General features: G+C 35.8%; 1 protein-coding gene across 1 annotated transcript in view; it reads left to right on the top strand.

Annotated features, from left to right (window-relative positions):
* LRP1B (LDL receptor related protein 1B) overlaps positions 1-27,039 on the top strand; it is a 1,816,022-nt gene that overhangs the window by 1,754,677 nt on the left and 34,306 nt on the right. The window contains exons 85-86 of the mRNA XM_036254023.1: positions 15,597-15,771; positions 20,503-20,607. Coding sequence (XP_036109916.1) covers positions 15,597-15,771; positions 20,503-20,607 — 280 coding nt within the window. The remainder of the gene's footprint in view (positions 1-15,596; positions 15,772-20,502; positions 20,608-27,039) is intronic.

The following is a 27,039-nucleotide window of genomic DNA, read 5'->3' as shown; positions in this document are numbered from 1 at the left end:
AGTAAAATGAAGTATTCTTTAAGGTGTTCAAGAGCAAGTATAGCTCCATTTCATGCTATTAAGGATTCTTAGTACAAAGAAAAAAAATAAGTTTGGCATTTCACATTTAAATCTGGAAGTTCACTATAAAGTCAACAATATCTGGAGTTATTTGTAATTAAATAATGATGACATTAGGACAACAGGGACAATGAGGACCAACTCAATCTGCATCTGAGAGCCAGGTATTCAAATCAAATGGCAATCTGTTCCGTCACTGATATTTTCAAAGTCCTCTGGTGACCTGCTCGGGAAACCAGTGTGCTTTCAATTAGAACTCAGGTTATTAGAAATGCACCTGTGTGGCTTACTCCCACTGGTGCCAATAAGTGCAGAGAGGAAGTGGAATCTCAAGTCTATAAAATTAGGACTACCTGACAGTAAGTAATCCAAACATAATTTTTGTTACTGGTATGAGAACCATAGTCTATCAAGTAGCTTTTAAAATTTATGAAATATAGATGTGAGCCTATCATCGGTGATGCTGTGATGGACTATTTTTACCATTTGCCTTCCTGGGCAATTTTATTGCCTTAGTCAGTCCGTCAGTGGACATACTTGGGTGTTTACACTAAGTCTGCCACTATGTTAGACACCAAGGAAGCAGTAGTGTCAGAGATAGTTCCTGCCCTCAAAGGGCAGTCTAATGCATGATTCTGAAAATGAAGGAAGTTATCATGTGACAGTTTAGTTAAACACAGAGGATACCGGTACCCAGAAAAGAACATCGAATTCAGCCTATTGGAAAGACTTCTTGAAGAAAGTGAAATCCAAGCTGAGACCAGAAGCAGAAGCTAAGCAGGTGAAAAGGGGAAAGAGTAAATGGAAGAGCATCTGCAAAGACTCAGAAGGGAAATCTTTTGAAAGTCATTTTTTCTGTTTCCATTAAATTTTTCCAGGGGAGGTCTGGCAAAGAAAATAACTGAACATGTATAATGTATTGGTAGCTCACATATGTGTTGTTATATTTATCTGATATATGATGTTCTAACAAATGCTCATGCAACCCTATGACATTAGTATGATGAGTCCAACTTTACAAGTGCCAAAAAGTAAGATTAAGCCATTCTTCTATCTGCCATGTTAGAGAATATGAGTCATAATTTGTAGGCCTGTGGGTCTGAATCCAAATGTAGGGTTCTGCTCCATTTTTTAGACTTATTAGGAGAATGCTCAAAGCTCAGGTGGCATCCCGGCTCAACCTGGTCATTGCAAGTTTCTACCCTGCTGAAAACAATCATTAATAAGAATTTTAATCATGGCCTAATTAAGCCTCTGTAAGACCCAAGCAGAAGAAACCAAATGATTGTAATAATGAAAGGAAAATAGACTAGAATCTTTTCAGTGCTACTGTTACTATGAAGGCCATTTAGTTCAAACTCCAAGAAAAGATCCTGACATGAAAAGTTAAATTGTTATCCAAGACTAGCTCTTTCTTATGTATTCAGGATTCTTAGAATATCCACGTTTAGAGTGACACAGCATTTGGAGCCCTGGCTACTGAGTGTCCCCAGTTCTTCTTCTCTTGGTGAGAACCTTCATGAAGGCTCTCATTATCTCTTGCCTGAATTACTACAGCACGGTTCCTTATGTGCTCTTTCTTCCAACCTGGGAAACAACTCATTCATTGTCTCCAAAGTGTATCCCCTTTAATTGTTCATAGCTCTTTTTCTTTACACATGGAATTCTTCATGTCTTCTAATGTCCTTACTTTGTCTTCTTAAATTTCCTTTGCTCCAGGATATGTACTTTTATACTGTATTAATTTCATCCTTCATGTTCTTGACTCTCTACCCATGAAACAAGCCATGGTGTTTTGCATATCTCATCAGTCATGGGAGTTAACTCAGTGCCTGGGTTTAGTAGATAGTATTAAGTATGTGAGTGATTGTCAACAAAGCAGAAGGATCCTGTTTTCAGCCAGCTAGGTCTAGGTTTCTTCTGTGCTCTGATAAGATCTCACTCAAAAGGCAGTGCTTGAGTTCTGGGCCATCTTTACTTAACAGCTCATTGAGATCCACACTCCATGAAAAATTTTGTGCTTGTGTTTTCAGTTTGAAAAAAAAAAAAAAAAGTGTAAAAATAGAACTGGGTTTAAATTAATGCATGTGAAGAAAAATAAATGCATTCATGTGACCATAATATAGAATAGTGACCTAAGAGTAAGATAATGTAATAATTTTATCATTTTATTCTAGATGGTTGAGAGGAAATTTTCATGCTTGTGAAAATATTGTTGAAGATAATTTGACCCATTAGTAAAAATAAATTTTTACTGTATGTTATACCTTCCTTTAAAGGAAATGTAAAAATAATAATGAGGCAAAAGATTTAGGCAAACTGTGCATTTAAAATAGAATTTATTGGAAACTTTAATAAATCAGGCAGATAGTTGTCAGATGTGATTCAAAGTATATATATTAAGTATTATATTAATTTATTCAATTGTTATACATATATAGATATATGTGTGTATGTGTGTGTATATATATATAACACATGGATATTATTTATTAGTCTAGGTATTGGTATAACCATTACTATAAAAGCTCTTTGAAGACAGTTGCCCACATAATTTTTGGTGAATAAAAAAACAAATGCCATATCTTTTCCAATGAAAGATCAGACAAAGCTGCAACTTAGAGATGAATAATGAGAAATCACCTGTCAAAGATTAGAAATGAACTTTATTCCATTCTATTTAGAAGTGTAACATTTTTTATGCAATTAATTTTCAAATTTCAGTGACATGCTTATAAAGTTAACTATGGATGAACTTTTATCTCTGTCATGTAACTTATACTTGGAATTTTAGGAATTATGTTCAGTAATTTCAGTAAGTGTTATTGAAAAAATAACTTTCAAGAAAATTTTATTAATCTTGCTGACATCATAGCAGCAACTTTTTTTAAAATTCCAGTTTTACTTGATTTTGAGATAACCTACTCTCAAAACACTCCTGAAACAGTGCTTCACCGTAAATTATGACAAGGTGAGATGGTACAATCTTCTACTTGATGCCAACAGGTATATAGCCTACTTTTTGCAACTTAGGGACGAGCAAATATACAAATAATATGAAAGACAAAGAAAGACAGCTTGAAAACTGTTTAACTGAAGGCAGAAAATAACCTATCACACAAGTCGTGGTTAGAAAAGAGGGATTTGTATAAAAATAAACTGAGCAGGCTCAGTTGGAAGCCCTTAGCAAAAACAAATAAATAAATAAAAAGCAAGGCTTTGCATGAATAAAAACCACCCATGATTGTAATTCTGCTGTGCTTGGTGTTAAGTAAATTAAATGGGTTCATAAATAATTATCTACAAAGAGAATTGGGTATTTGAAAACAATATAGTACATAAATTATGCAAAAAGAGACACACAGATTGAACAGAAATATTTACTGCAAGCTTACCTCAAACCAAGCAACTTGTTTCTACTTAAATGCATCTGCCAACATCATTTTTAGAAAAGAAATAATTTAAATGTAAATTTAAGAGCAACTAAAACACACTTCTTTATTCAGATTTGGAATGTCAACAGACATGTTTTGAGGAAATGCCATCAGTCAGGAATCTTTAAATGGAAGAAAAGAAAATGAGATTCCTATGTTATAGTTAATATGATAACCTTCATGTTTAACTAGTAAATATTTCATCAGCCCAAACCGGTATGATTATTCTGTTTTATGGGAAAAAAAAAATAGAACCTCTTTTGGTAGTTCATCTTTGGCTAGAAATTATTTGGTATTTATCCTGATTGGTGATACAAATGGCAAGAGAGTTAGTGCATCATCATCAGCTATAGAGTCATAAAAATAAAAATCTTCAAATCTTAAATTCAGAGCTTCTGAGCCTCAGAGCAAAAGACTAAAGATAAGCAGGAATTCTATTTATAATGTATCCTATGGTTAAGCAGATCGCTGCTTAAATCAGACAGTGTATTCATAATTGTATGTATTTGTTCAGTTTCATTCTCATGAATGTAAATATATAACTATAAGTTTAATTTAAGTAAATAAATATATTTTAAAACCCATCATTTTCCAACAACTGAAGTTAACTAAAAAGGGCAAATACTAAATAAAAAAAGAGATAGGCAATAATTTGTCACAACATAGATGATTAATTATATAAAAATGAACTGTTAGGAGAAAAAAAAATATTTAAAAGGGGTTGCCATCAAAGAATGAAATATATCAGCCTGGCCAGTGTGGTTCAGTGGTTGAGCGTCAACACATGCACCAAGAGGTTGCTGGTTCAATTCCCAGTCAGAGCACATGTCCAGGTTGTGGGCCAAATGCCCAGTGGGGGGCATGCAGGAGGCGGCCAATCAATGTTCTCTCTCATCAATGTTTCTGTCTCTCTCTCTCACTCTTCCTTCCTCTCTCTTTAAAATCAATAAAGAAAAAAATATATATCTTAAGTATAGCACACTGAAAAGTAGAAAGTCACATAGAAAAAGCTAAGAACCATATGCTTTCACTCATACATGGGTTATAAAACTGAAACTCATAGACTCAGACTGCACTGTGGTGGTTACCGGAGGAAAGTGAAGGGTAAAGGAGGCCAAACATACGTTAACAAAAGACAATTTGATTTGCAGTGATGGGCACACTGCACACTGCAGTGCAATGTACAGATCATGTATCACAAAAATATACACTTCAAACCTATACAATCTTATTAACAAATGTCACTCCAATAAATTTATTTTATTTTTAAATAAAACAAAATTTTTAAAGGATGAAAAAGTTACATGTTTCAGAATACAACTAGGCAATTAATCCATAGGTCAAGTAGTTAAATTTGAATTTGTAGATCTTCATTACCACTTGAAGATCCACAATTAAAGCCATGGTAGTACTGTGATATAATTTTCATTTTGATGAATAATTTGTTCTTTATTAGTTTTAAAGCTATATATATAGCAATCTGAGAGCAAGCTTGCCTTGAAAATCAGCAGATATAAATAATCAACATAGAGGCAAAACAAACACGTTGATGTGCATATGACCATGTAATGAATGGAACATTATTTAACTGACTACTCAGTTATCATCTGAGGCCAAAAATTTAGGTCACTTCCCTGGGTAGCTCCAGACCATGAAAAACTGAAATTAAGCTGGAATGCTTCAACTCATTTTAATACTCCTTCAACTGAAAGGTAAAGTAGGCTTCTGATCTTTTTAAGATTCTCTTATCTAAATGAAACAAATGCAAAGAATGTTTTGCATATCATTTCAGTGGGTTTCTGGAACTTCATTGAACATACGTTCTAAGCTTACTCTTCTGGAATTGGTCAAACTTGAATCCAGATTTGCAGAAGAAATTTTGAGTTTTAGAGGTGATGATATGGAATTAAACGTTCTTTCAAAATTATTTAGAATTTTATAAAGGAAAATTTTGTAGATTAACAAATAGTATTCTACAACTTTGGATTTCCAAATTATTTTCATTATCACAGGTGAAAATGACATGATTTTAAAAAATAACAATAATAAAATTTATTATAACTATATGCTTTTTGGAGTTGGGAGTTTCAAGTGAGATAATCTATAAGAAAGGTCCTTTGTAAATTTCAAAATAAAATACAATACTTTTATATTTTTATTTTAATAGATATTTTGACTACCTATCATTTATAATATGTATTATAATATATAATTTACATAATATTTAATTTGGATAATAAAAATGAATTTAGTAATTTTATAGCATTCATGAATATAGTCTGAGATGCTTTTTAAAAATAATCTCTGAAGCGATCCATGAATTTCAAATGGAATTCTATATTGAGTCTCAAAGTAATCAGATCAAGCCACAAAAGAAAATAGTTTCTTCACTAGTTTTAATTCCACACTCAGGTTGGACTATAACTACAGTCAAACCTATTAGAAGCTAAAAAGTTTAGTCTAATGCAATGTAATGCCCCATTTCTGGGAATTTAGCACGCCACATCTTTTATTCACATGGTTGCCTGGAATGCCTGCTAGTTGGTTCATTGATCCAGCAGCTGAGTGTCTATTGTGTGCGGGCACCAGATGTCCAAGGGCTCTTTCATCCAGACTTCACAGCACCCGTCTTCACTTCCCTTCTGATTTCCATCTTCTCACTCCTGCTTTCCTCTCCCTCCGAACACACACAGACACCTGCTGGCCAACTTCAGGTGGTTTCAGGAGTAGGTAAAATTAGCCTAGATGATCTCACATTTTATGTAAATTTATAACTGCCTTTGGGATTTTAAAACTAAAAAACCAGCCTGACTCCTGCTCTGTGCCTTCTGAAGTGCTCGGCTTTACAAAGGGCAGTGCTCAGTCATTAATTCAGCAAACATCGATGCAGCATCTAATATGTCCAGCCACTGTGGCTTGGAATTCAGTCATGAATAAAACAAAACTGCTCTCATGGTACCTTTTAGTATTTATAAATAATGCACAAACACGCTAGATGTCAGGTGGTGAGAAATGAAACGAGGGTAAGTTAAGAACAGAACTGCTGTTTGGATGGAGAGAAGGGTCAGAGGATACAGAAACAAAAACATATTAGTTACCATATCAGAGGTTTTTGCTATAGAATCTTTTTGTACCTAGCGTGAATAAAAGACAAATGACCTCATCACCTTAAGGTTAAAACAGTTTATAAGGGTTTTTTAAGGACAATTATCTTTCTAAATAAAAAAATATCTTGGATTAAAATATTTTATTTATCTGTTGTAGTAATGTAATGCATATTTCTAGTCATAGTGAAGGTTAAATGCTGCTAACAAATAATAAGACTAAAGTGATTCTCTGTAACCTTTGGATTATTGGGAAAAAATGTCTTGGTAAAGTGGAAAGTTTATTATTATAGATCAGTAATCTATCTTATCTATATACATCTAACTAAATGGAAACTTGTACATTTGACCAGTTTGTTTCATTTTATTCTGTCAGTTGACATTTTCAAGGTCACTTTCTCAGTGTTTTAATGAACTCCCATTAAATAGTAATTACTTCTATATAATCTGCTATTCTTCTTCTTGCTATTACACCAGTGTAGAAGCTTCTCTCTATGTATCAATTGATCAATACAAATACATATATATTATGTATTTTGCAAGGTAACATATTGAAGAAAGACTAGAAGTAAGGTGTATCATTACTTTTACATTTAGATTTGGAGTAATTTGGAAGAATGAAGAAAGTAAGGATAGAAGGATGAAGAGAGAGAAAGAGAGAGAGAGAGAGAGAGAGAGAATGATTATGTACCAGGATCTATGTGAATTTCTCTAGGATGGCCTCCTAGTCTCCTAGTGTAATGAACTGGCTTTCTGAATTTTACATTTTTTTTCTACCTGAACATTCAGAGATGGCACTGTTTGCTAAGAATCAATTTTATTTCTTTAAAATTTTCAGTTTTCTCTGTAGAAACATTTGCGATATATTTCTATTTTTAGTAACAAATTAGAAAATGTTAATTTTCTCAGACATGTTTTCCTGATGAAAATTTATCAGCTCTAATCAGAGTTTTGCACACATTTATTTCCCTAGTGAATATTTAATTAGCACCTGGATTAAATATTTGCTTACTTTATTAAACTCGGGTTTGAAATGGGAAGATATATTTAGGACTATGCAATAAGTTTAATTATTAAAATACCTTAAGTTGTGTAAAACACTTGAGGAATGTAAATAAGAATAAATTCTCATATTTCTTAAATGTTTTTTTCTGTTTCCTTATATAATCCTTCAAGGACAATAATAAAATTCTAGGCAAATTTATATAAGTTGCTATATTTCTTTACCCTCTTACATTAAGCTAGATTAAAGATGGACTCTAGAGAAGGAATCACCACAATCACTCTTATTAACATATTTAAGAATCTTAGAACTCTTCCGGAAAACTTTCCAAATAGATGTCAGTGAATGGTGAACCTTCAGGCATGATTTACTTTGTGATGTGTTACCTGCTAACATGGTCTCATTGTTCTGGAGAGACCCAGACCTGATTCTGTCGAATAATGAGAATAATGAGTAGATTACATGAATGGTTAGGCACTCCCTTCAGGAAAGAGAATCCAGTGCTGTAACCAATTATCAGGGGCTGAAGAGACAAATACTCAACTTGGCTTAGATTGGGAGGCTGAGAACGATGTGAAATGTAGGTGAGGGGAGGAGTCCGGCTGGAGTTCCCGTGCTCTGTCACTGCAGGTGGTGATGGCATCAGGTGGGCTCCCCGGGCCTGGTGCTCTGGCTGCTGCAGGGCCCTTTGACATTCAGACTGCGGTGACACCCTCAGATGTCTGTGCTGTTGACGGCACATCTGTTTTCGATACACATAAAGGAAAGAGAACACCAAGGAGATTCAAAATTATTTTCAAGATGTTTTCCTAAACAAATGTACAAATTATCAAAAAAGAAAAATAAGAGTTTATTTTTTACAGTCAGGCTTACTTGGGTTTGAATTTCAGATCTTTCACTTATTCTTGTCTGATCTTCGGCAAGTTGCTTAATCTCTCTGTGCCTTCGTCTAGTCATCTGTAAAATGTCTGGAATATCGTCATCATCAGTTCTGTCACCTTACTCAGATGGGCTTCAGGTTGGCTTGATGATAAAGGGCATCACGGAGACTGGGTGAGTGGAGAGGAAGTCCAGGCATAGTCTTAGGCAGCTTAGTAACACGGCCTCCGTTCAAAGATGACCAAAGTGTGTCCTGGAGAAACTAGTCAAGTCATTCACATGAGATCGCATCATTAGCCAGAAAGAGGACTGAATTTAACCTCCAAATCCCTCATACTCTGACCAAGGTTTTTTGTTTTTTTTCCTATTATGTCACCCTGGTATAAGTATTCATCAACAGTTTATAAAGTACTACTGCTGGCTGACCTGGAAATTCCTCTACCTTTCACACACACATGAAAGCGACCGTGAGCCTCCCTGCAGGAAGATGAGCAGAACTCAGACATGTCGCTCCTGGCACACAGCCCAGCAGCGGTGGCGCCTGGAGTGGGCACTGTACCGAGTCTGGAGTTTGGTTCCAGACTGTCTGGGGATATGTGCTGTGGCGTTCACCTCGTCTTCTTTGGGAAAGCAGTCTGGCTCTGCTTTTAGTTTACTGTTGTTTTTGTAGTGTGTGCAGTCCTACGTTATCAAGTGCTTGTTTAAATTATTAATCTTAAAGCCAATTTACAGAACTTCCCTTTTTTTAAGGCCAGGTCGAAATTCACTGAAGTAGAACAACTGATGTGCACACATGTCACTGTAGTAGTCTCCCCTGTATAACCATTCTGTATTACCAATGAAAGAATCTCCAGGTTCCCCATTATTCTTTTCTTAATTTTTAAAAACATTTTTTTAAATTTATTTTAGAGCCCTGGCCGGTTTGGTTCAGCGGTTAGAGCGTCGGCCTGCGGTCCTGAGAGACCCGGGTTCGGTTCCCGCTAAGGGCGCGTACCTAGGTTGCAGTTTGTCCCCGGCCCTGGTTGGTTGTGCGGGTGGCAGCCACTCGATGTGTTCCTTTCACATCGATGTTTCTCTCTCTCTCCCTCCCACTCTACCTGAACAAAAAATGGGTGAGGATAAAAATAAATAAATAAATTTATTTTAGAGAGAAAGGAAGGGGAAAAGGGAGAGAGAGATAGAAACATCAATGAGGGAGAACATCAGAACATCGACTGGCCACCTCCTGCATGCCCCCACTGGGGATCAGGCCCACAACCTGGGTGTGTGCCCTGATTGGGAATCAAGCCAGCAACCTCTTGATGCGTGGGTTAATGCTCAACCACTGAGCCACACTGGCCGGGGCTGGGCTCCCCATTATTCTTATGAGTATCTTCAGTTCCTGTTTAGGTGGTATTATTTTAGTTAGGTTTTCTTCCCTTTAAATAAATTTCACACTTCACTAACTATTACAATGTGAATGATCCAGTTGCAAATACAAGTTCATAGCTAAAAAGTCTTAGCAATTACTTTTCAATAAAAAGAAATATTGGGAAAGATGTTAAATGCAGCCAGAGATTTTATAGACATCTGGCTTCCTATGAATATTCATAAATCTGTATGTATACTCATATTTGCATGTATTTTTATGCAATCCATTAAGATGCAGTCTATTAACATACTGTTAAAAGATTGAAGAAAGGAGTATGCCTTTGCATGTCTGGTTGCTTGAAAAGGAATGAAAGAAAAAAAGATAAACAAAAGAGAGACAGAGTGCAGTGATAATCTCCCTTGAAAAGTGCTTAATTTCTGTTGCAGAAAATTGCCATTGACTTATTCTCCAGTTACTATCTACCTAATTACCATGTGAATACTCTGTAATTATATATCCATTGTTGTCTTTTAGATTACATGATTGTGTTTGTTGCTACTATGTATGCAGTTTTTAGTGTAATTATCCTATAGAGGTTATAACAATTTTTATATTGTGACTATAAAGTGCTATTATATAATTTAATGGTAATCTCTACTTTTTTAGGACAGATTAATTACATTTTATTATGGCTCTTTTTTGTCATGTGTAGACAATCTCAATTGTTATGCTATTCAGAGCCGAATGATGCTCAAAATTTATGAAGTGGAATGTTCCACAAGAATAAAGATTCTCTTGGGAGTAATATATGTAGGTCCTTGCCACAGTGGACGTTATTCAGATCAATTTTGGTTCCTTTCTCTTTTTTTCTTGTCTTAACCTTTCATTTGGGAAATCTGCCCTCTGAGTGCTCATGTCCTGTCTTGTACTTTTGGACTCTCCCCGTAGCTCTCAGTATACAAGTTAAGCACATGCATATCCCCAGTAAATAACCAGTTGTGAATCCAACATCTCCATGCTATTCTCATGGTGAAACTACTCGTGTTGTTCAAAATGAGAATCAACCATGTTCTTCCACCAGCTTTTCTTTCTATAAATTTAGCCTGTTCCTGCTGAATGCTTACTGGCCAGTCTAGCTAGACTCCTTTATCTTCAGCCTTTAATTCCTCTCTTCTATCTTCAGTCCCTTCCCCATTCCATCCCCTCCAACAAAAAGTCTCCTATCACCTATTATTTACTTCTAAGCTATTTTTATTTATTTTGCAACTCTTTTTACTTCCTTTCAGTTCTAATAACTATTCGGTGAATTTTAAAATTTGAAGACATGAAAGATGGTTCTGTGGGGGGATGGGTGTGTGTGTATGCGCACGCATGCATGCGTGTGTGTGTGTGTGTGCGCGCGCATCAGGAAAAGAAGACAATCCTTTGCAGCAAATCCCAGTGTTAACCAACCACCAACATCACCAGCTCTTTTCTTTGGAAGGAATTACTTTTTTTTTATATAGATTAGTCTACTGCTTCATAATCAGTAACAGTTTACTTGAACAAAGCTGAAATATGATAAAAAGCAGAGGCTGTATAACTTCTGCAAAAGAAAGTTATACAAACAGTTGATAGTCATAGTGATAACATTTTCAGGGCTCTTGGATAAGAACGATGCTGGGAAACTGCTCTGGCAGGACTGGAATACAGTGAGCAACTCTGTCCCTGAGCTTCAACCTGGCAGAGTACTACTATGCATGTAAGCTGAGAGAAATGAAATGTCTTCCACTTGAATGTCAGTATAGAAAAGTCTCTGAGCCTCCAATGATATTGCCTTTTTCTTTTTTTAAGGGAAAAATGGCATGGCTTAGCAGCATGCAATTTAGAATTAATTATTAAAGTGTAAATTCTAATATCTGCTTATTTTACCATTTTATCTCAAGCAAACATTTCTTTAACATGCATTGGTTTCCACTTTTATGCCATAAGTCCAACCAACTACATTGAATTATGTGCATCTGACATTCTATGAAAAAATATTGAAAGCATTAAAGGGTGGAGAATTGCCTTTAAAGCATAAGTAGTAGACCATGAATTTCTTTTGAAATTGTGTCTGTAAAGAGAAGAACTGTTACATTGAGTTAGAAAATTAACCAGAATTTCTAAAATCTTCTAATTGTAGCTTATATGAAATTGGGTTATAAAAAAATTCTATTAAAGCATACTGTTGAAAAATTTTTTATGTGAAACCAAGTTTTTATTTATTTTTTAAAATTAATTAATTTATTTTTGTTATAGATGATTCTCCTGTTTCCCCCACTGATTTCCCCCTCCCCCCTCACCCTGTCCCCAGCTTTGCTGTCCCTGTCCATTGTTCATGCCTGCCTGCATATAAGTTCTGTGGTTTATCTCTCCCTCCCACCCCCTCTTCTGGGGATTGTCAGTCTGTACCTCACTTCCACATCTCTGGGACTACCCCATTCCTCAGACTGTTATGTTCATTATATTCCACAAATAAGTGAGATCATATGATACTTGTTTCTCTGTTTGGCTTGTTCCGCTCAGAAAAGTTTCAAATCGCAAGTGTACACACCATTAATTATCACCAGGTTTACACAACAATGTAACCGACAGTCAGCTCTAACCAACTAAACATTATTGGTACCCAAGATGTTCCCTGCTGTTCATCACTTGCCCTTTCTTCTTCCCAATTTATCTCCTTTTTGATTTCTAAAACCATAGGTTAGTTCACCTCTTGAAATTTATATAAATAAAAAGTAGTTTTTTGTGTATTTTTCTTTCTCAATATTATTTTTGTGTTTTTCACCCATGTTTAATTTTTCATCTATCTATCATCTATCTATCTATCTATCTATCTATCTATCTATCTATCTATCATCATCTATCTATCATTTAGCTAGCTAGCTATCACCTTTATATTCCATTGTATGAGTGAATTACAGTGTATCCATCCTTCTTGGGATGAACATTTGAATTATTCTCAGTTTTTGCCTATTTCTAAACAGATTTTTGTGCACATTATGTACAAGTTTTTGACATGTATATTTTTCTGTTTGCTGTGTATTAAGTGTAGAAATGCTAGGTCATAAGGTGTGGGCATGTTCAAATTTAATAAATATTGCCAATTGTTTTCCACATTGGTTGAACTGATTTTTACTCCCACTAACAATATATGAGAGTTTCTGCTATTTGTGGTCAATTTGGTGGGTGTGCAATGGTGGGTTTTTTGTTGTTGTTGTTGTTTTTTTGGGGGGGTGTTAATTTTTCTTTCCTTGATTACTTGAATTGTGTATATTCTCACATCTTTTTTAAGCTTACTCTAAAACAGGTTTAATTTATGCATTAAAATTACTTATAATTCATAAATTGTAGGTAAGTTTCTAACTTTGACCTCGAGCACTCCAGGTAAGTGCAAACTATTCCTTGCTACAGTGTGGGGATCATCAACTCTCAGAGTGCCCCTTGGCTCTTTTCAGCAAAGTGGTGATTAAAACAGAGATTCGGTGGTTTTAGATTTAAAAATACATTTAATAAGGCTCACAAAGTTAGTCAGCAAATCATCTATTTCAGTCAAATTCAAATCATTTACAACTATTCGAGATTATAGCTCCTGTACTAATCAGAAATCTTATGTCCAGATTGTCCTTTCTTACACTATCTGGTTTCCAAATTCTCATTCCCCCATCAGCCCCATGGAAATTACCTGGGCCCCATTTCAGATTTATAATTGGAATCTAGGGATGGGTGGTGGCGGGAGACAGGGAAAGGTGATGGAATTTGCATTTGCAAGTAAGTCCCCTACGTGATTCTGATGAAATGCCACCATGGAAACCTCTGAATAAGCACATGATGTGAAGGCTTGGATAGTACATCAGACCACTTCTATGTTCCTTTAGAAGCTGAACCAGGACCAAAGAATGAAATGCAAAGCAACTAGAGGGGGGTATTGAAAGAGTTCCTTCTAAATAAGAGCTATCTAGCAATCTGACTAATGAAAGTTGTTCTTTAGAGATTTCTGCATTGGATAAAAGATGGCACTAGATGATCATATAAGTTGTTGCTAATACATTCTTTATAAATAAAAACAGAGTATATGTTATGTACAGATACTGAGACTTAACTTTTAGATCTTGAGATCTTTCACTTTTGAATGTGTTACTTTTCTTAAGTATAGCTAAACCCATATTAATAGACTCAAGCACTGAATACCAATGTGGGTACTTGGCATAATGCAACAGAAAGTATGAGATTGTGTGAAATAAATTTCCATAAATATGAAGCAAGTCTGTCAATAAATTTAATTTATGTCTGATTTAATACTGGGCTAAGTAAATATACAAACATGAGAATAATAAATTATGTTTTAATTTGCCCATTCCACTATCATTGTCTTGCAGCAGGTTAAAGTTTATAAATTGTGATTGTCATCTCAGCTAATCTCATTTAATCTTGCTTCACAGTTAGATAGGTAAAAGGAAATTGCAGCTTCTAAATCCAAAACAAATTTAATTATTTATTTTGCTTAAGATTATTTGTATTGAGAATTTCAACCTTTCAAATGTGGTAAATTATACTATATTCATAAATAAACATATGTATAGATATGTCTGCTTTTCAAAAGACTGACACTAAATGTCTAATTACAGAATTAGTGTAGTTATTATATTAAATGATCTTTGTTTTTATTGCTCATGTTCAAGAGGCATTATAAAGGAGGTGTAGAACTATGTAATCGAGGAAGTCTTCCTGTGCAGTTGAGAAAATTGTCTGTAATACTCAGTAAGAAACCTCTTTCAAAACAAAGGGCTCAGACCCTGGCCGGTTTGGCTCAGCGGTTAGAGCATCGGCCTGCGGTCTACAGAGACCCGGGTTCGGTTCCCGCTAAGGGCATGTACCTCGGCTGCAGTTTGTCCCCGGCCCTGGTCAGGTCGTGCGGGTGGCGGCCACTCGATGTGTCCCTTTCACGTCGATGTTTCTCTCTCTCTCTTCCTCTCTCTCCCTCCCACTCTATCTGAACAAAATATGGAAAAATGTCCTCGGGTGAGGATTAAAAAAAAACAACAAAAAACAGAGGGCTCAGACTACAGGGAGGTTTTCCCTTGACTGATGGGAAGGTCAGGCACTCACCTAGGAGGGTACAATAGTTTAGACTCATGCTATCATTTTCCTCCCACGATGGATCAGTGAGTTTCATAGTCTACTTTTCCCTTAGAGCTTCGTTAGAGGCATGCCTCTTGTCTGCCCACCTGCCCAGGTGTTTGGAAATACTTGGACCTGTTCTGGCACATGTAGAGGGAGGCTTCTTTCTATCACACCCAGGCCTGGTGCAGAGGTGGGAGTCCCCTATTCAGCATACACCATCTTGTTCTCTAGGTAAAAAGGGGTACATCTAAAGCAATCTTGAACATTTCTACTCACTTCAGAATAATGGTAATATTACTCACTAGAACAAAAGCTAAGTAATAGCTTGTTGATTTAAACTTTAAAATTCAGAAACTAAAGAATTTGTCAGCTTGCATTATAGCAATATAGCCCATTTCCTCTTAGTCAGATGAAATGATGCCCAACTCAGGCAACAAGAGGAATCAAATCAATAACATTATTAGAGAATTCTAGTTACATGTAATGCATGCTGCTTTTGTAAATGAATCTACCTCTTGATTGACCATCTTTACATGTCAATTGAGATGGAACCATTGATTGTGATTGAAGAAAAGTATCTTGTAACATAATTTTATTTTTCTGTTGTGCGTTCATCCTAGATGTGTGTCATCACTACTGTGTGAATTCTGAATCCTGTACCATTGGGGATGATGGGAGCGTTGACTGTGTCTGCCCAACACGCTATGAAGGACCAAAATGTGAGGTTGACAAATGTATAAGGTGCCACGGGGGACACTGCATTATAAATAAAGACAGCGATGATATATCTTGCAAGTAAGTGGACATCAGCTTAATTTATAAAAACATTTGAACCCAAAGGGTTTAGCAGTCCAACGAAAAACAAACAAACAAACAAAAAAACCATGTAAAAACCATGTTAATTATTTGTATTCTAAAATATGGTGACTATTTCATCCTTTTTTGGGGACTGGAGATAAAGTTCAGTTTATTTAAATTAAGTCCAAACTTATTCAACACCTATTATGTACATCTGGGGAACATAGAAGTCCATCCATCATGTAATGATATAGTCAGAGCATCCCCTATACAGAATATATCTCACGGTAAGCAAGAAATAGAGAAATGCAACATACCTTCAGAACACTATATGTGATATTCCTAAATTAGAATAGCTCAGGCTTTTCATTGTTTCATTATTATTATTGACATTGAGTAAAATTTACTTTTCTGTTGCTACGAAACGATCCTTTGGGGGAGAAGCAAAGGATCTAACAGAAACACTTTCAGTTTTTTTAAAATTTGATTTTGAATATTATGGTTAAAAACAAGGAAAAGGAATAATGTTTCCTAAAAAGTAACTAAAACAAAACTATCCGAGTTACACTTTGGTTCCTTTGTCTTTTTGCCGTTTGGCTTCAAGGTCAAGTGAATGGAAAACAGATCATCATAGTTGAAGGGTAATGTCATTCAGTCTCTAGCATGAGACGAGTTTATGCCACTGAGGTTAGAGATCAATCCTCACTCCCAACTTCTTTCAACGACCTTTTAAAAGAAGGACTTACAAAGGACTGGACTCTACCACTTGCCTTGCTTAGGAGCCTAATAAATGGTAATAGAAGACAGAACAGCTTCCACAAGGTGTTCGGGCCCAGCTTCCGCGGCCACAGCTGTGCGAGCCGAGCCCAGCCCGGAGTTATGCTGCTCTCCGAACAAGGCCCATTAAAATTTTATTACATACAGCATCAACATTTTTTCTTTTTTATTTACTCTCACTTTCGAATTTCCTCTAAATATGATTTGTGTTATCACCATGAATGGCATTTACTCAAACCCCGTAATTGGTTCATTTGAAAGTACCTTGTTTTGTTTTTTTTTTCCTCCGTAATTGAAAATATGACTAATTACAAATATGTGCCTTTGAGGGAGTACATAAAAGCAAAATGCATTTTCATATAAACTGCCAGAATCATGTTTCCTTAGGAAGCTCGTCAGTTCTTTGTGTTGACAGGACTTGATTTGAATTAGTGGGCACAGTGTTTCTTCCTGCCCAGGCTACCATCTCAGGAATGTGCTGCGGAAGGCCCCTCACAACCCATTTCATTCGCTCAGGGCATCATGCACTGTCATCACCAGGTGGGCTGTGAGCCAGTCTCTGCCCTCATTGACCTTAGGAAATCTCAGGCAGAGACACGTTCTGTTTCTGTTACATGGGGACGTTAGTGGGAGGAAGAGAGGGCAGGACTAGGGCATCAGCGCTGCCAGCTGTACAAAGTAAAAACACCAGAACCCTATAACCCGAGCAAGCTGTCGAGGTTCAACATTATAGTTCTCGACTCTTAAAAGACCTTTTTGGAAAATATATGTAAAAATAGATACATAGTAGTTGCTAACAATGAGTGAACAGTGGAAGTTTAAAGATTCGAGTATAACACTTGATTTATCGAATATGCTATAAAACATACAATACAAACTGGACTCTGGGTATTCCGAAACCTATTGGAGAAGTTTCTTTTCATTTCTATGATAGATTTCATCTTAGTCATAAATGACGTTTGCAGAAATACTGGAATTTGTTCTGTAGGTTAAGACCTGATACTAAAACAAAATCACAACTGGACTAAAGTAAATCTTTTACATAGGAAAATTCAAGCTGCTATGGATACTTGTGATTCCAAATAGGTGTGTTTCTAATGCACAACCTATGAGCTGTCAACTAGAATAGATACTCAGTCAAGTATAATGACATGGAGCTAATTGAATAGTTTTGTTTTTTTTTCTCTCTTCTGGAAATCTAAGTAAATATTGATGAAGAAAGAGTTCATCGTAATTTTGAGTAGCCTAAATAATGCCTTTCTGATGTTGATTATTATGGAATTCTTTTCATGTACTGGACAACTGTTAATTAACTTTTGAGAAATGATATATCACAAACTCTGTGTGTGTGTGTGTGTGTGTGTGTGTGTAAGTGTGTGTCTGATGTGTTTCTAATAAACAAAATTATGATGAAAATGCATTAAAATATGAATTGTACTCTGATACATAACAAATGACGTGGATAATTTGTGTTTCACATTTGAAATATGTACAAATTTCTGTCTTCAACTTAGAATTCAGACACAGCCTTTAGGAGCAAGAGGCAACATCTTTTATTACTCGTGAAAGCAGAAGTTTAAGAACCATTAACAAATATTTCTTTTTTACCTTTTAAAAGCTGATATTTGGTGTATAGTTATCTTTCTTGTGGGAAATCTTTTAATGTATAATGAGCTCATTTTTCTTTGATTTTGTACCTTTCACAGAACAGGAAACGACCTTTCTGTTCTTTGATTGTTAAGACTAGGCCTGGAGGGCAAGGAAAAGTCCCACAGTCCACCTACCGTATCAGACGCCTATGCCACCAAATGCCTACTTGGCTCCTGTTCCATTTGCATTTAGATGTAATCTCTGTTAAATCTTGGAAACTCTAAACCACTTCCTCTCCCCCCATGTTTGGTTCCATTTTCACCTATCTTCATTTCACATCTAGTACACAGTTCACTCGTTTCTTCTACTCATCTTCAAAATAAATGTGATTTTAAAATTCAGGTCCTTGCCCTGGCCGGTTTGTCTCAGCAGTTGGAGCGTGGGCCCGTGGACCAGAGAGTCCCGGGTTTGGTTCCCACTAAGGGCACATACCTTGGTTGCTGTTTGTCCCGGCCCCGCTTGGGGTTGTCTGGGATGTGTCTCTCTCACATAGATGTTTCTCTCTCTCTTCCTCCCTCTCTCCCTCTCGCCTGCTCTATCTGAATATAAATGCAAAAGTGTCCTCAGGTGAGGACAAAAAATAAAAAATAAATAAAATTCAGGTCCTTAAAAATATCTTTAAATTAAAGACCTGGGAAAGTTATAAGCAGTTTAGTCCATTTCTAGCAGCCCCATTACCGACATGAGGTCAAGTAAATATGCACAAAAGAAATGAACTACAAGATCACCAACCTATCCTAGCAATCACCCTTTGATGGATGTACTGTAATAGATGTTCATTATGGAAAGGATCAAAGTGATCAATCAATGATATTGCAGACTGATTTCTTTGTCAAGGTTATGTCCAGATTTATTGTGATACCATTGACTGCTGCACAGCACCTAGTACTAACGTGATCCCACAATCAAAATATTGGCAGGATCTGCTGTAATTCTTATATGGTCTGAGGCTCGTATGGTTCTATTACCATACTTCTTATAGAAGAGGTCCTTTGATGATTTGCAATGTAAATGTATTTTTCTTTGTTTCCCCAACATTTTTTAATATAATTTTATTTTTTTCATTTACTCACTCTGTGTCTTTTTCCACTTCCACGTCCACCTGTCCCCTCCCACCCCTGCAATCACCACACTGTTGTCCACGTCCATGAGTTCTCTCAGTGGAGAGGGGAAAGAGTGCAGGGATTGAGGGGGAAAAATAGAGATCCCCAACATTTTTTATTTTTACGGTATAATCTAATAGTATTTATTTATTTATTTTTAAATATAATAGGGCAAATAAGAAATTTGTTTTTTTCCTGTTATTATTATGCTTGGTTTTCCTCTGTGGCAATAGGCATCATTTCGTCTTACCTCAGGCATGGCAATATTCTGCACACTGCGTCCATTTCCATAAGTATTCCATGTAAGCCCACCTCACTACTTTGTTGCTATATTGCATAGTATTCTTAGGACAGTAGTTTATGTTTTCAATGGACTGCTCCATGGAGTTGTTGTTGTTGTTGTTGTCGTTAGAATAAAATTTTGACACCGATTATAGTACAGATGCAAAGAGAAGCAGTGGCATGCATGTGACTATAGGATAATCCTATACTGTCTTAGAAAATACGAAAACTAAAACTCGTCACAATTCTTTGGACCAGATTTTGAGGTTAGAAGGAATAGCTGAGGCGTTTGCTTCCAAAGTGTATGATCATGTGGTTTATAATTCACACTGATGTCACAAAATTCTACTTATATGAAAAGGAATAAGATATTGATGCTAATGCCTCCCTGAAGTGTGAGTGATAGATATTAGGGTATGTTCTTCACACATAGAACTATCTAAATTAAATTTTAAAAAAAATTTTTTCCCTTTATTGATTTTAGAGAGAGAGGAAGGAGAGAAGGGAGAGGGAGAGAGAGAGAAACATCGATGAGAGAGAACATCGATTGGCTGCCTCCTGCATGCTCCCCACTGGGGATCAGGCCCACAACCTGGGCATGTGTCCTCACCAAGAATCAAACTGGAGACCTCTTGGTGCATGGGTTGATGCTCAAACACTGAGCCACACCGGCCAGACTAAATTTAATTTTTATATTAAGCAAATGGATTGAAAATTTTGAAAATTACCAAAAGTTTTGTCATTATTTTGTTTTAAAAATATTTGTCTGTAACAAATCTGCCTTTCTGAAAACTTATGTTCAGCCAGCCACTGCATTGTTCCTCTATGATGAATATTATCGTTTGCAGAGTTTGTGTCAGCTTTAAACAATAATGATACCAGTAATGCTGACATTTCTTTTTCTTTGTTGCCACAGCTGCACTAATGGGAAGATCGCCTCTAGCTGTCAGTTATGTGATGGCTACTGTTACAATGGGGGCACGTGCCAGCTGGACCCTGAGACAAATGTACCTGTGTGTCTGTGAGTACTTTACAACACCGTGGGCTTTCAATGTATGACTTTGTATGTATATGGAATCCCCACTCTATTATTCTCCTTTCCTGGGGAATAATGCATTTTAAATAAATGTTTCATGGCCGTCTTTGATCAGGTATTGTCCCTCATTGGCTCATGTGCTACAGAATCTCCTCCTTCATCAATTTGCTAGTGATTTCATAAGGAGAACTCATTTAAATCTTAGCATCATACCCATTTCAGACATTATAAATATTTGAACTTGAAAGTGTTGGGGAAAATTGTTCTTATTTTATTTGACCTTATTCAGATATGTGAAACACAGACGTAATCATCTTTATGAATACTTTGGTACTTAAGGCCATTCTTTTCAAAAGAATTTTAGGTATAGTTTCAAGTATATAATGCTATTTGATGGTTTGTATCAGGTTTAAGAGTGTTGTATTATGCAAACTTATTAAGCCTTGCTCCTTGGGAGTCCATTAACTCAAATCTGGGTTCCTAAATGTTTAGAAAGTACTGACGATTCTCTACTTTGAGAAAATCTGGAATTTAATATTTCCTCCTCCCAAATATCTAATTGCCCAGAATGGACAACTTGAAATAAAACTATTCAACTTATGTGTTCTCTATTTTGAATTTTCCTTTATCATTGCTTGACCGGAAATATGATGGCCACATATGGTCCATGTCTATGTTCTGTACCTCACCAGAGTAGCATGCAATGAGTGTGTGTGAGAGAGAAGTGAGCGTACCTGAGAACAGTTTTATTCACATATCACTATCTCTGTATGAAATAAATTTGAAACATATTGGCAAAAAATACAAAGTCAAATGCTTTATTTGGCTGTATTTTACTGAAATTCTGCAGATGCTCTGTGGGGTTTAAAAGTCAGCGCTGTGACCAGAAAGAGAACCCTTGTGATCACTACTGTCAGAATGAGGGGATTTGCACTTTAACTGCGTTTAATGAGCCGAGATGCAAGTAGGTTTAACCTTCCACTTACCACTCCACTTTGTGTGACATCATTTCAGGCCACAGTTCATTGGCTTAAATCATGAACATCCACATGCATTTCGCAGTGTATACTTAATGCAGGGCTCATCTGTGTTGCACACACTTAACCTTTGCTTTGCTCACCGACAATTGTATGCACCTTAGTGAGAAAGTCTAGAAATGTAACAGAGGGAATGAAAAAGCTCATAAAAATTTCTACTGAAAATATGTTAATTAGACTAGTGCTTTTAATTAGAGAAGTCTAGAAGCAGGTGTTTGTAGACTCTATTACTATATATTATATTTGGAATGGTAGTTTTTATTTAGTAACTGACTTTCACTTCAAGATAAAAGAATACATTATTTTGTTTCCCAAAATTTTACTGAAAATGGTCTTACCTTAATAATACTCCTTTACAGTCTTACCTTAATAATACTCCTTTACAGGGGAAAAAAAAATGTACAAGATAAAAATTCCAGAAATTTTATGTCTGAATAGTTGAAATCAGTCTTTCTCAATTCAGTTTGTTCATAACACTCATTTCCTCTGAGAAATTTCAGGGACCATCTTTGGGGAAATTATCAACCTTCATTATAGTGCAAGTTATTTTTTAATCTTTTATTTGAGTTTTAGAGATTGGTCATATCTACCATAATCCTTAATATCCAATGTTGTAAAAAGAAACCCAGATAGGCACCCCGAAAATAGCCCTGTGGTGGTGTCTCAAAGTACTTAATAATGGTTTTAAAGCACAATTGCATTAAAATTCAGATGTTTCATTACCAAAACTCTGCAGTTTTATTCATAATGATATACTTTTTATTCAAGAAAATGTGATTCTTTATACAATAGTTGCAAAAATATGGGAAGTGATTAAAATAATTGCATAGGAAAAATTGATATTCTTTTTTTCTGGAAGATATCTGAATATGTTAAATTAGTATTTTTAGATAAAATACATCCATAAATACCACTTTAAATTTTAGTCTGTAGCATGTATATAAAATAGTTCAAGGAATTGGTTAATTCCTCAGTTCATACTCGAGTTTAGTACCTTGTGCAATTGGAGACAGAGACATACCTTTGCCCTGCATCTATCCTAAATTGCTCTAGTTTTTCAACAAGTATTTATAAGACCCTGAATGTGTGCTACATCTTAGACACGTGGAGATGAATGAAATTAAACCCTCAACATTGAGGAAGTCACTAATTAGTGGGGTTAGACATTTATAAGAACTAATTAACCCATAATAATGTAAGTGTGAACACAGGAGCAAAAGGCAGTGGAATCTTAATGGGGCAACTGATTCATTCAAAATGGGAAATGGAACATGGAAGACTTTACAGGAAGCAACCTTCTGTGGTTCAGGTGATTGATGCAGTTCAGTGAGGTTGGGAAGGACACTCTGAAAAGAGAGGATAAGCAAAGACACGAATATGAGACTCGAGGGCCTCTCTCAGGAGCTAGGACTGGTTCCATATAGCTAGAATGAAGGGTGACTGTGAAGTTGGCGGGGCGAGGCGAGGAGGTGATAAAACTAGAAAGAGCAACTGGAATCCAATTAATGTCAAAATTAAGGTATCCTATAGGACTCTGAAAAGAATGAATAACCAAAGAGATCTGAGGCAGAGGCTGGAGCTGAAGGAATTTGGTCACGAGTTGTTGGCAGGAGGAGGAAAGCCCCAGAGATCAGCTGCTGAGACCACATATTACAAGGTTTGGCAATTCTTCAGATGACAGTGGTGAACCTGGGAAGTGCAACTAGAGGGAAGAATAGAAGGGACAGTAGATTGATTCATGAATGTCTCAGAGGGAGTAAATCCAGGGTGATCCTTGGCCAAACATTGATGTAGGTACTTTCATTACTTCATTTTGGGGACACTGGCAATGACTGCTCTGGGGTCCAGTTGTCTTTTATCCTGTCCCTCTCGTTCACCCTGCCTTCTCCCCACAAATGGGTCTCAGGACCATGGCCTGTTCAGAGAATGCCCATGTCACCGAAATGTATCTCTCATGGGCAGAGTGGCCACAATAATGTTCTCTTTCACTTTTTACCAAGTTTCTTCAGGGGCACCTGACCTTTTAAGGTGATAAGCAGCCTATTTGATAAACACGGCCAGTAAAATAGATCAGCTGGAGGGATTTGGAACAAACACCTCTTACTTTTGTATATCTTTGTCTACATTTCTATCTGCACTTGGCTTTAGGAAAGTTTTGTCTGTGCTTTGGTTTTATGTGCCCTAAAATTAGTTTGATAGCAGGAGTAAAGCTTACTGGGTTCCTCAAATCAACGTAAAGCATAAAAAGCATCATTACATTCTGTCATCATTTACTCATTAATTCATTCACCAAATATTTATTGGTAACCTGTGATGTTCAAGACCTGCGTAAGTTTGAAAGAATAATGATTAACAGTTAAACTGGCTTAGCAAAGACTTTGGGAAAGCACTATGTTAAGCACTTTGCACATTTTATGTATAAAGTTAGAATATTATGTAATTACTATCATTATCTAATTGTTATCTTCATTTCATTGATAATAACACTGAGGTTACATACTAGGAAGTGGTAGATGCCTGAGACTCCTGCTTGATTCCAAAGTCGTGCCTGGGTTATAACTCTTACGTTGTATTGCCTTCTTTATTCTGTATTGATCCTGAAGTGGATTTTACTTTTGAAGAACTCAGTATTCCTTTTGGTTAGATAAATGGATTTTTTAGAAATTGAAATACCACTTGACAATTTTTCTAATCGATATGTAACCAAAGTGTTACAGGAAAACAACTGAATAGAGATCGAATGATGATTACTAGTAATAGAAAAAAGGCTTAACAGATGAATTTTCACAGTATTTTGGAAAACATAATGTGTAGTAGTTTTATAGTGGGTAATTACTGAACCCATTTCTCGAAAGAGGACTAGTACAGTCAGGTACTAGGTCAAAGAGTAGATTCCTCTGTGTGAAAGGAGTAGAGAGTGTCAAAGAATTAACTCCAGACAATAAAGAGAATAACAATTATACATGGCTTATTAGATTGCAGTTAAATGGCCATTTTGGGAGATGTCTTGAAAGCCCTAGATGACAAAAACCAGACTATAAGTGGTTAAGTGAAAAGTAAGGCAATAGAGACTGTAGATTTGTTTCTGAATGTTTGGTTATGAATTAAATGCAGGAAAAATAATGGTAGCTTCAAGGAAAAGTGGGATCTGGGGGGAAATAGTTTCATAACAAGGAAACAGGTATTCAAGAGGACTGTTCTTTCCCTATTTATTAAGGGCCCGCTGTTAAAGGACTATAAAAGATGCAGAAATGGTTCAGATACAGATTTTGTATTTATGTTTTTTAGAGTTGAAATTTCAAGAATATGAAAAATTTTCTAACTTTACCTAGATATTTCAAATTCATCTAGTATGAAAATATAAATAGGTAAAAATAAAATTTCATATAAAGTGTCTATGATCAGGTACAATATAAAAAAAAATCATTTATTTAGAGTATACTAAGCCCTCAGAATGTCTTTCTCATGAGTGATTCTCATAATGGAGAGGTTTGGAAAACGATTTGATCCTCAGATTTCAATTGGTAATGGACATACATCTTTAGTGAAAAGCTAGTATGTACTATTGTATCTGAAACCTTTACAGGAAACAGAAATTTCTTTAAGATATATGATATAGTTTTTTATTTAGTTTTGTTGTTCACAATTTTTTTTCTTTTCTTCCTAGAGTATAAAACTATTTAAATTGTGCAGGACTTGTACACATTTGGATAGCTTATAAAGTATTCAGATCTATGAACGTGATAGTTTTTCTTTGCATGTAGAAATTTTATGACTGTATCCTTCAAATTAAGGAATATGTTTGTTCTTTGAAAGCCTTTACTTTTGTGTTTTGGTGGCTATTTCCACTTCTACTGTGTGTGTAACAAAAAGAAAACTCCAAAGGATAGCCTGGGGAGAAAAATCTAGATTTTATTTTTTCATGTTTATTTGGAGAGAATTTTGCCATTTATTAAGGTAGATATATTGAATAATGTTAAAAGTAAATTTTTCAAAGTTTAATATGTGTTATTTGGCAATATTTATATTGTTCAATAGTTTTTGTTGTGAGGCATAGAAATTATTAATACTGTGAAGTGCTGTTGAACTCAGTAGCAAGTTAACTCTGTCTTCCTACTTCTAAGATTTCTCCTTAGGGTCAGACTTTCATTTATATTGGATTTAAGTTTCTTTTAAGTGTAGAACTACCTTAACAGCATTATTTCCCAGCAATATTCACAGTATTTCACCCTCTAGTAAAGGATATTTGTGTCCACCCTGTGTGTCCTAACACTATTACCATGCTCACACAGAGCCTTGCCACATAGCCACGGGGCCGTTCCACAGCTAGGCGTCTGTAATCAAGGAGTTCACTGAACCCAAACGCCTCTAACTTTTTTTCTATTTGACTCTTATTATCCCACTAGTCTCAACTCAGGGATTATTATCTCTGTGTATGTGGCATGTGGCAAGTGAATAGTAAATATTAATTGACTTCAACTTATCTAAAGTTTTTTCAAAAGAGAATAATCATATTTTTGCGAGAAAAATATATTTTATAATATATATAATATTATATATATATATATTTAGATATTATTTTATATGTTATAGTAGTCGGGGTTCTCCAGACAAACACTACCAAAAAGATATATATATATATATATATATATATATATATATATATATATATATATAAAAGAGAGAGAGAGAGAGAGGGACAGATGGATTTATAATGGAAATTGGCTCATACAATTATAGAGGCCAAAATGTCCATCAATCTGCTGTCTGCAAGCTGGAGAATTCAGTTCAAATCTGACAGCTTGAGAACTAAGGGAACTGGTAGTGTAAGTCTGAGTCCAGTGGCCCCAAACCCAGCAGTGTTGAGGTGTGAGGCAGAGGAAGATAGGTCTCAGCTCAAGCTGAATGAGCGAGCATGCCCTTCCTCTGCCTTTGTCCTCTATTCAGACTTTCATTGGATTGTGTGATATCTACTCTCGGGGTGAAGGTGATCTTTGCTCAGCCTACAGATACAAGTGCTGATCTCTTCCAGGGACATGTTTTACAGACACACCCAAAATTAATGCTTTACCAGATATCTGCACACCCTTTAACCCACATATACTAATTTACTTAGGCACACGCATACTAATAAACTTCTGAGCATAAGCCACTAGTGCTTAAGGACTCACAAAAAATATAACAGAAGACAATGAGGAAATCTAGCATTCCTCCTTGTAGAACTTTGCTTCTATTGTCTGGTTTTTGAATGAAGATTCAAATCCAAATTCTGCTCACATGGGTGTCCTACATTGACAGTACCAGAGGGGTTCATTTATTGGCTGGTATCATCACATCAAAGTGAGTGAGACAGATAGTAAGGAAGTTCTGTTGATTCTAC

The sequence above is a fragment of the Molossus molossus genome, unplaced genomic scaffold (assembly GCF_014108415.1).
Source record: "Molossus molossus isolate mMolMol1 unplaced genomic scaffold, mMolMol1.p scaffold_m16_p_11, whole genome shotgun sequence".
In the NCBI taxonomy this organism is placed as follows: Eukaryota; Metazoa; Chordata; class Mammalia; order Chiroptera; family Molossidae; genus Molossus; species Molossus molossus.
This window is presented reverse-complemented; position numbering and strand designations above follow the sequence as displayed.